General features: G+C 43.0%; 2 protein-coding genes across 2 annotated transcripts in view; one reads left to right on the forward strand and one right to left on the reverse strand.

Moving 5' to 3' along the window:
- LOC149437748 (very long chain fatty acid elongase 4-like) overlaps positions 1-4,797 on the reverse strand; it is a 30,397-nt gene extending 25,600 nt beyond the window's left edge. Inside the window, exon 1 of the mRNA XM_089660664.1 lies at positions 4,660-4,797. The gene's annotated coding sequence lies outside the window, so the exon portion shown is untranslated. The remainder of the gene's footprint in view (positions 1-4,659) is intronic.
- Positions 4,798-7,169: 2,372 nt separating this feature from the next.
- Positions 7,170-13,690, forward strand: part of LOC149437749 (uncharacterized) — a 32,855-nt gene continuing 26,334 nt past the window's right edge. The window contains exon 1 of the mRNA XM_089660663.1: positions 7,170-9,553. Within this exon, the coding sequence (XP_089516789.1) occupies positions 7,560-9,553 (1,994 nt within the window). The 5' untranslated portion in view covers positions 7,170-7,559. The remainder of the gene's footprint in view (positions 9,554-13,690) is intronic.

Genomic DNA, 13,690 nt, shown 5'->3' on the forward strand with positions numbered 1-13,690 from the left:
AATGTCTGCAGATATAAATCAAAGCGTGGTCAACCTACAGAGATCTACCAGCAACAATGTTACCAAATGGCTAAATCTGATTTCTTACTACCCGGATCAGGGCACTAAACCCTGATGCACTCATGGACTGGTCCCATGTATGCTAGATGATTTATAGTATCTGCACATAATGTCAAAGTCAATTCACAAAGATTATCAGGTGGGACTATGCTCTTAACCCTTTGAGGGCCATAAGATTACGGAACGCCAAAAGAATCAATTTTTTGTTTGTAAAGTTCGTACACTTCAGTTGCTGTAACTAAGCCATTTCATGAAATAATTGGCAAAAAGCTAGATCCATTTGTTGATAAGAACTAATATTTTGACTCAAACCAAAAAAAAAAGTATTTTAAGTTCTTAATCAGATGATACAGGCAATTAAAAACATGGGACAAATACGTCCCTTGGTCCTCAAAGGGTTAAATATCACCAGCTTCAAGCGAGTTAGAACAGCAAGTGCACATGAGAGGGGAAAATGGAGGGAAGCAAGAAATTGAGCCACAACAGTCTGTGATATAATCATTTTTAAAGTATCTAAAGCAAAAATTGTTAATGTATGCATATTTTAATTGAAATGGTGAGGGGTTAGAACCCCTGTCAGTTTTCCACTGGGGAGATTTCCCCCCATTTCCTGTCCCAAAGGCACAGCAGGAAGTGAGACGATGTCACACTCACATCACATGTGCCCCCCCTGTACATATAGTCACACCTCTATACCCCTCCTGTACATATACACGGCTCAAAAAAATTAAAGGAATACATTTTAATAAAAGTATAGCATCAAGTCAGTTAAACTCCTGGGATATTGATCTGGTCAGGTAAGTAGCAGAAGGGGTTGTTCATCAGTTTTGGCTGCTTTTGCGTTAAGAAATTAACAACAAGTGCACTAGAAGGGCGACAATGAGACGACCCCCAAAACAGGAATGGTTTTACATAGTTACATAGTTAGTCTGGCTGAAAAAAGATAAAAGTCCACCCAGTTCAACCATTAAAAAAGAAAGTTATAATCCTACACCCAGAGTTGATCCAGAGGAAGGCAAAAAAAAAAAACAAACAGCAAAGCACGATCCAATATTCCCTGCAGGGAAAAAAAAATCCTTCCTGATCCCCCGAGAGGCAATCAGATATTCCCTAGATCAACTTGCCCTATAAATGTTATATTCTGTGTATCCAAGAAAGAATCCAGGATTTTCCTACAGCGATCCACTGAGCTGGCCACAACCAACTCTGGAGGGAGTCTATTTCACATTTTCACAGCTCTTAATGTGAAGAAACCTTTCCGTGTTTGGAGATTACATTTTTTTTCCACCAGATGTAAAGAGCGCCCCCTTGTCCTCTGTGATGACCTCAGGTGAAGAGCTCTACACCGAGTTCACTATATGTGACTTTACAGGTGGAGGCCTCTGACGTTTTCTTCCTTACTCATCTTTTCTGACTGTTTTTCACTAGTTTTGCATTTGGCTAGGGTCAGTGTCACTCCTGGTAGCATGAGGCCATACCTGGACCCTACAGAGGTTGCACAGGCAGTCCAACTCCTCCAGGATGGCACATCAATATATGTCATTGCCAGAAGGTTTGCTGTGTCTCCCAGCACAGTCTCAAGAGCATGGAGGAGATTCCAGGAGACAGGCAGTTCCTCTAGGAGGGCTGGACAGGACCATAGAAGGTCCTTAACCCATCAACAGGACCGGTATCTGCTCCTTTGTGCAAGGAGGAACAGGATGAGCCCTGCCAGAGCCCTACAAAATGACCTCCAGCAGGCCACTGATGTCAAGGTCTCTGACCAAACAATCAGAAACAGACTTCATGAGGGTGCCCTGAGGGCAGCAGCTCTCCCAGATCTCTGTCTCCTTATTGGCTCACACAGCAGCAGAAGCCATTGGCTCCTGCTGCTGTCAATCACAGCCAGTGAACCAATGAGGAGAGAGTGGGGGGCGGAGTTGGACTGTGCTCTGTGCGTGAATGGACAATGACCATTTACAGGAGTGTGGCTTGAGAGTGAGCCTGCTCAAGTGCCCCCATAGTAAGAAACTTGCTATTGGGGGCACTTGACAGAGGGAGGAGGAACCAGGATCGCTGGCGAGGGACTTAAAAAGAAGATCAGGGCTGCTCTGTGTAAAACCATTACACAGAGCAGGTAAGTATAAACATGTTTGTTGTGTAAAATAAAATACAACCTTTAGGTTGGGTTCACATATGTGCGGTGCGGTATGTCGCATGTGATTCACACAGAAACTGCAGCGCATTCCTGTGCGAATCACATGCGATTTGTGTTCGGTGCGATTGGAGTCGTTCATTTTGTATGGTTCTAATTGCACCGAATCCACACCAAAAAAGTGCAGGACCCTTTTTTAGTCTGCACTAGAATCGGATCACATGGGTATTCACACCTGTGCGGCCCGATTCTGCACATCGCACCGCATTTTGCGCACTGCTTTCGGGGTGTTGTTAACATACACGCCCGCATTGGTTCGAATGAATGGGGTGCGATTCTGATATGGTGCAGAATTTGCTCAGAAAACTCTGCAAATTCCGCACCCCATCAGTGTGAACCCGGGCTTAGAATCTCTTTAATACTTAGTGAGTTAGTAGTAAAGCCGGCCATACACTAGCAGATGTTTAAACCAACCTTTGCATGAATATTGGTATGAAAATCCTCCTCAGTGGTCAGTGACTTGCCCAATGTCGTTTGTCTTTAACATTCGATTATAGTGTGAATGGGCCCCGCAGATTCCATTGTGTCATCATGAATGTGTTAATGTCACTTGGGGGGGGGGGAGTATTTTTCTATATTATTTTAATATTTACAATGTATCTAAACACAAAACTTTGCTAGATTGGCTACAGTAACGAAGGGTTAGAAATTCTTTTGTTCAGGAACAGATGTGGCCCTTTGCTTGCCTTTATCTGGCTCTTGAAACATTATTCCTTCCACTGTCAACAAAAATGGGGCACTATTCCCCCCACTGGCACCAACTATTTCTCCCCCTAATACCAAAGATAGGGCATTGTTTACTCCCAGTGGGCACAGTCTGGCCCCCCAAAAGTCTGAAGGACACTAAACTGGCAAACTGGCCCTTTCTTTAGAAAGTTTGTAGACCCCTGTCCTTGGCAATGCAGTTAAAAAACGAATGTTGATTTGATCCCGCAAAAGATTACAAAATTAAATGAAAATTAAAAAAAAAAAAAAAATTACAAATTCTCTTAACGTATACCAAGCTTTAACCCCTTCCTGCCGACGTCACACAAATATGCGGCCTCACAGAACTGAGCTTTTTTTCCGTGGGGCCGCATATTTGCATACCTGTCTTTGTACTGGGAGCGCACAGCTCGGTGCGCTCCCAGCACTGAGACTGCGGTGTCACTGAGAGAACCAGGTCCCATTCTAACGATCGGGACTCCAGCTCCCAGGTCACATGATCGCTGTGATAGCCTCTGATTGGCTATCACAGTGATCAGTCACTGTGCAGCCTGGCCCCCTTGTTTTTTGTTTTTTCTCTCTATGAATGGAGGAGAGAGATACAATGTATCTCTCTAACTCCTGGCATAGAGAGAAAAAAAAAAAAAAAAAGATAAATAAATATTAAAAAATAAAAGAAAAAATAAAGAAAAATACCTAGATCAAGGTTTGATCTAGTTCATTGCCAGGGTTAGTGTTTAGGTCACGGTCAGGGACAAAGGTCAAAGGCCAGGATTTAAAAAAAAATGGTGTCAGTTAGTGTTAATGTCAGTTAGTGTTAATGTCAGTGTGTTTTAGGTAAAAAAAAAAAAAGACAAAAACAAAATGCGCACTATTGTTTCTCGGCTGTACTCCGGGTTCAAACAACAAATATCATACACATATTATTATTATACAATATTTATAAAGCGCCAATAGTTCACTCAGCGCTGTACATTACAAAGGGGGACAGAACATGTGACAGAACAATACCAATACAATGCAAAACATGAGGGGATTGAGGGCCCTGCTCTTTGGAGCTTACAATCTATATACCATCTATATATATATATATATATATATCTCAATACCATATACACATATATGGTATCACTGCGATCGCCAAGAGCTGGAGAATTTATTTTGGGTTGCTCTTTGGTGGTAGGTTATGGTCGTAACAAGAAACACACAGCTAAATAAAATGGATTTTTTTTTACTATTTTGGGCCAGTTTTCCTTTGATAATAAAAAAAAAAAATTCAGGAGATATCCGTTACCATTTACCACAAAAATGAAAGTCCAATTTGTACTGAAAAAAACCGCAATATAATCCACCTGGATGTACAAAGTAGTTGTGATGATATGGACGGTTTTACTAACGCATGTCAATGTTGCAGAATTGTGCTTAGGCATTTAGATTTGTTTTACCCTTAGGTGTGAAGGGGTTAAAGTCTGGATTTGGAACTCCTCCGGACGATCTGTAGGACACGTGTTGGGATGTGACGGTTCCATATGACATGGAATGTCACATTCAGAGTACATGGTGACCACAGAGTACATGGTGACCACAGAGTACATGATGACCAGCGAGGGACGCATAATGCTCATCCCCTGGTAACAACTAATCCCTTCAGGCTACTGTCAGTGTTACATCACTCAAGGTGAACTCTCCTCACCCCTCACCTGTGCAGAGGGTGACCCCGGATCTCCAGTGCTGTCCTGGGGTGTCGGTGTCACTCTGCTCCTCTGAGGGTCTCTCTGTGACACTCTCTGTCCTCTAATGGAGAGCACATTACACAACAGAGGAGGGTGGAGGCTGCCAGACACTCATCTCCTCCCCTCCCCTCCCCATTAACCCTTCAGTATTGCTGAGCCTCACAGTCCCCGACCTACAGGATATCAGAGTCCTAAAACACTCTAAATATATATCTAAAAAATTGCCACACAAATATTACTTTACTGATGTTATCTATAAAGATTGGATTACATTACTCTGTGATGTGAAAGAATGTTTTACCACTTTACAAATTAGAGTGTAAGCTCCTCTGATACACAGACTGATGTGACTGGCTCAGTGTTCCCTGTACAGCACTGCGGTATATGTCAGAGCTATATAAATGTATAATAATAATAGTGTGTGACTGTGGGGGAGGGGACATTAGAGTGTAAGCTCCTCTGATACAGAGAGTGATGTGACTGTGGAGGAGGGGACATTAGAGTGTAAGCTCCTCTGGTACAGAGACTGATGGGACTAGCTCAGTGTTCTCTGTACAGCGCTGCGGTATATGTCAGAGCTATATAATGAATAATAATAATAGTGTGTGACTGTGGGGGAGGGGACATTAGAGCGTAAGCTCCTCTGGTACAGAGACTGATGGGGCTGTGGGGGGAGGGGACATTAGAGTGTAAGCTCCTCTGGTACATAGACTGATGTGACTGTGGGGGAGGGGACATTAGAGTGTAAGCTCCTCTGGTACAGAGACTGATGTGATTGATTCAGTCTTCTCTGTACAGCGCTGCAGTATATGTCAGAGCTATATAAATGTATAATAATAATAATAGTGTGTGACTGTGGGGGAGGGGACATTAGAGTGTAGGCTCCTCTGGTACAGAGATTGATGGGACTGTGGGGGGAGGGGACATTAGAGTGTAAGCTCCTCTGGTACAGAGACTGATGTGACTGTGGGGGAGGGGACATTAGAGTGAAAGCTCCTCTGGTACAGAGACTGATGTGACTGTGGGGGAGGGGACATTAGAGTGAAAGCTCCTCTGGTACAGAGACTGATGTGACTGTGGGGGAGGGGACATTAGAGTGTAAGCTCCTCTGGTACAGAGACTGATGGGACTGGCTCAGTGTTCTCTGTACAGCGCTGCGGTATATGTCAGAGCTATATAAATGTATAATAATAGTGTGTGACTGTGGGGGAGGGGACAGTAGAGTGTAAGCTTCTCTGGTACAGAGACTGATATGACTGTGGTGGGAGGGGACATTAGAGTGTAAGCTCCTCTGGTACAGAGACTGATGTGACTGGCTCAGTGATCTCTGTACAGCACTGCGGTATATGTCAGAGCTATATAAATGTATAATAACAATAGTGTGTGACTGTGTAGGGACTTTAGAGTGTAAGCTCCTCTGGTGCAGAGACTAATGTGACTGGTTCAGTGTTCTCTGCACAGCACTGCAGAATATGGCAGAGCTATATAAATATGTTTTTGCTCACAGATCATACCACAATCGTTCCGGTGAGTTTGGATGCAGTTTCCTATGTTCCAGTACAGTTCTGTGGAGAAAAATGCAGCACGTTCTACTGTTTTTTTTTCTGCACCAGAAACTGACTGGACTTGACTGTACTGGTGTGAACAAGGGCCATTGAAATACATGGAAAACACTGTGCATGCGTTTTTGATGCATTTTTGATGCACTGGACTGCATCTAGTGTGAACTAGGCCTTAAACCGTCCATAGATAGGACAGGAACCTGGAGTGGTTGGTGTAGTTCAGTGTTAAGCCTCGTACACACGATGAGAATATCGTACGAATGATCGTCCGTGGGTTTTTTTTTCGCATTCTAGTCTCGTACTGGGGCGGACTGACAACTCATTGGGCCCCCGGGCAATAGGGGATCATGGGGCCCCTGTGTCCTTGCCCAAACTCAAAAAAGCCTATGAAAAAGGTACCAGGGGCATCTCATGGGGCTCCCTACTCACCCCGGGCCCTCGGCCAGTGCCCGAGTTTCCAAATGGTCAGTCCGCCCCAGGTCTCATATAAAAAAAAAATAGGTTACTAGAGTCATGAAAATTCTTGTAAGACAGAATACAACTCCCACGATGATGTAATGTATTCTTTTGTTTCTGAGCTTGTGCGGTCATTGTCATTTTCTACAAATGAATACTGTACCAATTAAAGGAAAATCGTTTATTCTGTTATCAAAACATTTTCATGCTTGTCCCTTCGAATAATTTCACATGAACTGTTGTGATCGGCTCTGAAAGCCGTGTACTAACGATCAAAGGCAGTGTTTTTCATCCGATTTTTTCATCGTGTGTACTAGGCCTAGGTCTGATGAGGATATAATCTTACACAACCTTTGTATCTGAGCTCCACCTTTCTCATAAACCTTGAACAGGTTCTCAGATTTTATGACAGCGTTCAGAGTTCTGTGCACACTCGGTACGAGGAGAGATCTCACAGGAGGATCAGAGACCCCAGTTCCGAGGATAGATCTCACAGGAGGATCAGAGACCCCAGTTCCGAGGATAGATCTCACAGGAGGATCAGAGACCCAAGTTCCGAGGAGAGATCTCACAGGAGGATCAGAGACCCCAGTTCCGAGGATAGATCTCAAAGGAGGATCAGAGACCCCAGTTCCGAGGATAGATCTCACAGGAGGATCAGAGACCCCAGTTCCGAGGATAGATCTCACAGGAGGATCAGAGACCCCAGTTCCTCGAATTCCCTGGGTAAATGCTATCTACTGATACTGCAGAAGATATATTTTAAAGAGACGCTTAATGGAGCAGAGGATCCTTTAGAAAACTATAAAATATTCTCTAGAACTCAAGAAGGATCACAAATCTAAAAGCATGTCACAGGGCGATGTCAGGGGAACACAGCCACCAAACACGCCACCTGGAAAGTCTTCTAGTGATGGAGCCAATGGATCATCTACTATAAAGCCAAATAATGCCAAGGAAATGAAAGAACCTGTCAAGAAACTAACACAGTTCATCCAAATGTTATCACCCAAAAATCATGGTTATTCATTGGATCGATCTGCAAAAAAGAGGAGAGCAGGGAGTGAAGAGCCAACTGTAAATACAATGCCTGTGGGGACAATCAAGAATCTCAGCAATGACCACCAACCAGAAAGGACCTCTGAACTACAAGATAGAAGAGAAATAATACCCAGAGCAAAAATTACACAGATAAGTCCGGAGAACTGTGAGAACATGGGGAACATCCTGAGGAACAGGCAAAGCATAACTCCAGAAGAAAAGGAAAATGGTGTAAATAATGCAACTACATCTGCAGCTGCACACTCACAGGAACCTAAAGGCAGTCTCCAGCAGCAACAAGAAAAGACAAAACCACTGAGACCCCCACCCCCCTTACCACCCCCATCAGAAAAGGTGACATTAATAGACAAACCCATGAATGCCAGACAAATGGAAACAGTTAACCCATTAAAAGGTACAGAGGAATGTCCATCTAAACACAGCCTACAGTCATTTTGTCCAGTGGAAACAGAAAATAGTACAATCAGAGAACTTCCTGCAGAGTCACACCAGGAGTCAAGGGATGTAAATAATGCAACAGCAAGTGGAGAACAACACTCACATGAACCTAAAGATGACTCTCAGCAGATCCCAGAAAAGGTAGCACCGAGAACACCACCACTCCCTCCACCAGAGAGGGTGACATCAAGAGACAAACCAATGAATGCCACTATTGACATAAGTAACGCATCCAAAGGAACAGATGACATCACACCTGAACAGAGCCTACAGTCTTCTTCTCTGGAGGAAAAGGAACATAGTACAATTAGGAAATTACCTTCAACAGAAGAACACCAGAAGTCAAAGGATGTAAAGAATACAACTACAGGTGGAGCATCACACTTTCATGAACCTGAAGAAAGCTATCAGCAGCCCCCAGAAAAGGTCAAACCTCGGAGAGCACTGAGAACCCCACCACCCCCACCCCCATCAAAGAGTGTGACACCAAAAGATAAATATATGAGTGACACACAAGTGGTCATAGGTGACAAATCCAAAGGGATGGAGGATATCGCACCTAAACAGAGCTTGCTGTCTTCTTGTACAGAGGGAAAAGAAAATAGCGCACAGAAAAATTTTCCTTTGGTAAATATTGCAACTACAAGTGGAACATCACGCTCATATGAACCTCAAAAAAGCTCTCAGCAGCTCCAAGTAAGGGCAAAACCTAAGACATCACCGAGAGCACCACCCCCACCCCCACCCCCAATGGAGATTACAACACCAAGAGATAAATCTATAAATGCCACACTGGTGGCCATAGATGACACATCCAAATGGATGGAGGACATTGCACCTAAACAAAGTCTGCAAACTTCTTGTGCAGAGGAAAGGGAAAATAGTACAAGCAGAAAAGTTCCTTTGGAAGCTTACCAGTCAAGGGATGTAAATAATGCATCTACAACTGGTGCTGAACACTCAAATGAACCTAAGGAAAGCTCCCAGAATGAAAAACCTAAGATACCACAGAGAGCTCCACCCCTGCCCCCAACAGTGAGGGGAATATCAAGAGACAAACTTATTGACACCACACCAATGGCCAAAGGTGACACATCCAGCAGGACAGAGGATGGTCTACCTAAACACACCCTACAATCTTCTTCACATGGACCTAAAGAAAGTCCCCAACACCTAGGAAAGACAAAACCACCAAGACCTTCAAAACAACCCCCAGTGAAAAGGACAACATCAACAGACAAACTTATAAATGCCACACCGATGGCCATAGGAGGCACATGTCAAGGGACAGAAAACAGGCAGCCTAAATACACACGACAGTCTTCTTCATTTGAAGCATCACAGTAAGATGTCCAAGCATTCTATTTTCAGTTATTATTTACATTTCTCAACTTTTTCAAAGTTTTGCATGTTACATAAGGTTAAAATGGACCTTACATGAATATTCAAGGTCATGCCTTGAGTAGCCCTTCCATGTAAAAATGCTACGGCAAAAAATAGTGCAGTGCATATCTGGGGTCTTCGTCTTTCCCAGGCTCCCATGGTGAGCCTTTTACTGGTGCCTAGGGAAAGAAGCCATATTCTAAAGTAAGTATCTTCCCTTTTTTTTTAGATTTTGCCTTAGTATTTTTTCACAGGGAGGCTACTAAAAAATGGTATTATTAGGATCCATAGGAATAGTAGTCATGCATTTTATATCATCACTAAAGATAAAAGGATTTCCTATAAAAGCTTTTCTGCAAATTATCAAACTAATCTAAAAACGGTTAGGAAAAAAATTTATAAAAAGAAGTGATCCAGGACCAAAAGGTGAGGGTGTGGTTGTGTATGTGTTTGTGTGAAGGGGGGGGGGGGTGCATCTGCTGATGGCGTTGTGTGTTGGCTCGTTTTGGGGTACACAGTAGTGAATGGCAGGCAAAGATATCAAAACTCCATCTAATGAAGGCTGTCTATCGCCGTTTTTATCCTCCTGGCCAGTGTTAATTTTGCTAATATGGAAATATACTCAGGTTCTATTATTGTGAGATAAACTAGTCTCTTCATTAGCAGCAAGAAGAGAACAAATATATGCTGATTGTTTCCTTGTGTGAACTTCTATGAAAAGCCTGCACCTTAGTTTTATTAAAGCTGACCTCCAGCCTTCCCTTCAAGTGGTTCGAAAGGCAGAAGGTTTGTTACCTACATGCATTTTATACATGAAGTAAAAAAAACCTTCTGTGTGCATTTTTCCCCTTAGCCCCCTCCTCCCCCAATACTTACCTTAGCCCCATCTCAATCCAGCGATGTACATGAGAGCAGGTGCTCTCCCAGCAATCCCCTTCCTCATTGGCCATTAGCTTTCATTGCTGTCAATCACAGCCAGTAAGAAGGGATTGGGGGCACTGAGCCCTGTTCTGTGTGTCAATGGAGTGAGCATGCACCAATGCCTCCACAGAAACTTACTATAGGAGCACTTAGCAGGGGTGAGGAGCCCAGAATGCCGGTGGGGGACCTGAGAAGACATAGATTGGTGGAGGTTCTATGCAAAATCATTGCACAGAGCAGGTAACTATAATATGTTTGTTATTATTTTTTTGCCCCTGGAGGCCAGCATTGTCTTTCTGCAGCTGGTTCTCCTCACCACTTTGAGTCCCCACTGCTGCCATCTTGGATTTGGAAGGCAGCTGTGACTTTCTGAGGAATCACAACTGGCTCTCCACTGCACATGCACATGCTTGATATCGTGTGGGGCTTTTAGACTGGTCCTGTAGCCTCTTGGGACAAAATCAAAAAGAAAAAGGGGGATTGGATAGGAGGGTGGAGATGAGGATTTGCAGGATTTGAATTTTTGTGGTGTTCTGCATGTATATTTGACAACAGTATATGGATTAAAACACTCTTGGGACAAACATAGATCTATACTCAGTCGTAAAAAAAATTTGCTATACGGTGTGGCAGTGCGGTATCCTGCCACGGTGGAAATCATGATGGAGACCCAGGATTCCCAACCATGCAGGTTGAGGGGCTCCAGGCAGATCTCATAATGCAGAGGAAACTGGTTTATCAGTTTCCTCTTTGGTTTGTAAAGCCTGTTTTGGGACCTGTAGCCTGGAGATTTCTAAGAGATTTGGGAGGGATGAAATCTCCAATCCTGGGCCCATATTTTGGGAGCAGCCAGTGCGCTGATTGCACAGGTGTGTGCAGGCCTTTTTGTGGAGGCCAGGCCATGATTCTGGGCTCCACCCCGGCAGATAGGAGTCAGGAGGGCTCCACCAAGGAGAGGTGGAAGCCAAAAGCAGCAAGGAGCTGTTTGAGAATAGCTGTGTGCTAAAACAACCCTGTGGAAGAAGTCTGAAGGAGACAGATATAGAGCGGTATAGCTGAGAGAGCCAGAAGGCTGAGTATTGTTTACTTTGTGTGATGGTGGAAACCCCTGCGTGGGAAACCTTTATGTTACTGGACATTCTTTAAATAAAATTGGGCAAAAAGGCCCTTAAAAAGAAGCAAGTTGCTTTGTGCTTTGAAGAAGCTCTACCACTCTGAAGCGAGTTCCCACAACGGTCATGGCCAAAAATATTGGCACCCCTGCATTTCTGTCAGGTAATGCACCACTTTGCCCAGAAAATTGTTGCAATTTCAAATGTTTTGGCATTTTCATGTTTATTTCTTTTGTTTGTATTGGGGATATCAGTGACACCAAGTCAGTTCCTCCCAGTGTCAGAATGCCCGCCGCAGTCCCGCTATAAGTCGCTGATCTCCGCCATTACTATCAAAAACAAAAAATAAATCCCAGTATCAATACCGCCATTTGTAAACACTATAACATTCACGTAAACCAATTAATTTACATGTACTGGGATTATTTTTTAGCAAAGGCATGTAGCAGAATACATTTTGGCCTAAATTTATAAGGAAATTAGAATTTTTTAATTTTTTTACTGCACATGTTTAACCATTTGCCGCCTGGCCAATGGCCGTTTGGCGGCTTCAAAAGTGTCTCTGCACTCCAGGTGCATGCCATTTGGCGTGCCCCCGCACATGCGCAGTTTGCGCTAATGCAGAGCGGGGCAGCAGTGCGATCTGTCACCGGCCGTGCACCTCGGACACGGCCGATGACAGATCCGAGTACCGGCTCCCGTTGCTGGTACCATGTGACCTGCTGTGACCAATCACAGCAGGTCACATGACAGTTGTATACAATGGATGGCTTCATTCATGATGCCATCCATTGTATACTAGTACCTAGCTGTGAATGGTCACAGCTAATCACATGCACATGTCATGTGATTAGCTGTGACCAAATCACAGCTAAGCACAAAAAAAAAAAAAAAAAGCTGAATGAATCGATTTCATTCAGGTAAATGCTTGCTTATAGCAAAGTATTCCTTGCTATAAGCAAATTGTGTAAAAAAAAAAAAAAAATACTGATCACTTCCCCAAAGTAGTACAATGTTATTATGGTAACATTGTACTACTTTGGTCATAGTAAAATATGAAAAAAAAATCTTAAAAAAATAAAAAAAAATGTAATAAAAAATTAAATATAATAAAAAAATAAAAAAAAATAAAAAAAATATATATATATGTATTTTTTTCATACTGTCACCAGTCAGTGTCCCTGTTCACCGCCATGCCAGTTATATGATGACGCTGTACTGCACTGGTGACAGGATGTAAAAAAAAAATAGTGAAAATAATTTTTTTAATTTTTTCATTTTCCGAAAAATTATGACAAAAAAATACAACTTCAAAAAACTCGCCATGCCTCTTATGAAGTACGTCGGACTGTCTACTCTGCAAAAAGGGGTCATTTGGGGATATCTGTACTATTCTGACATTTGGGGGATATCTGTACTGTTCTGACATTCTTGGACCTCAAGAAATTAGATTGGCCGTCAGTACTTCAGGATTGATCAATATTCAGATCTATACCATAGTTTGTGAACTCTATAACTTTCCTACAAACTAAATAATACATCCTAATTTGGGTTATTTTCACCAAAGACATGTAGCAGAATACATCTCGGCCTAAATTTATGAAGAACAATTATTTATTTGTAAACTTTTATAACAGAAACAAAGAAAAACGTGTTGGCAAACTCCAATCTGGCTTTTTTATATTTCTGTGTCAGCAGTGGGGTCCTCCTGGGTCTCCTACCTTAGTATTTTCCTTCAGATGGTGACATATAGTGCGAGCTGCCACAGTTGTACCCTGTGCCTGAAGGTCAGCTTGAATTTGTCTAGAAGCTGATCGAGGTTCTTTAGCCACCATTTGAACCATCCTTCATTGCTCTTTGATCATTTTTTCTCTTTCATCCACATCCAGGGAGATTAGCTACAGTGCCATGGGCTATAAGCTTCTTGACAATGTTGCACACAGTGGACACAGGAACGTTAAGATCTCTGGACTTGTAACCTTAAGGTTATCCGTGCTTTCCCACAATTTTCATTGTGAAATCCTCAGACAATTCTTTGCTGCTCTTTTTCTTCTCCATGCTCCA

Source organism: Staurois parvus, unplaced genomic scaffold, assembly GCF_062004578.1.
Source record: "Staurois parvus isolate SC_StPar_1 unplaced genomic scaffold, SC_StPar_1.0 ptg001260l, whole genome shotgun sequence".
NCBI classification, from domain to species: domain Eukaryota; kingdom Metazoa; phylum Chordata; class Amphibia; order Anura; family Ranidae; genus Staurois; species Staurois parvus.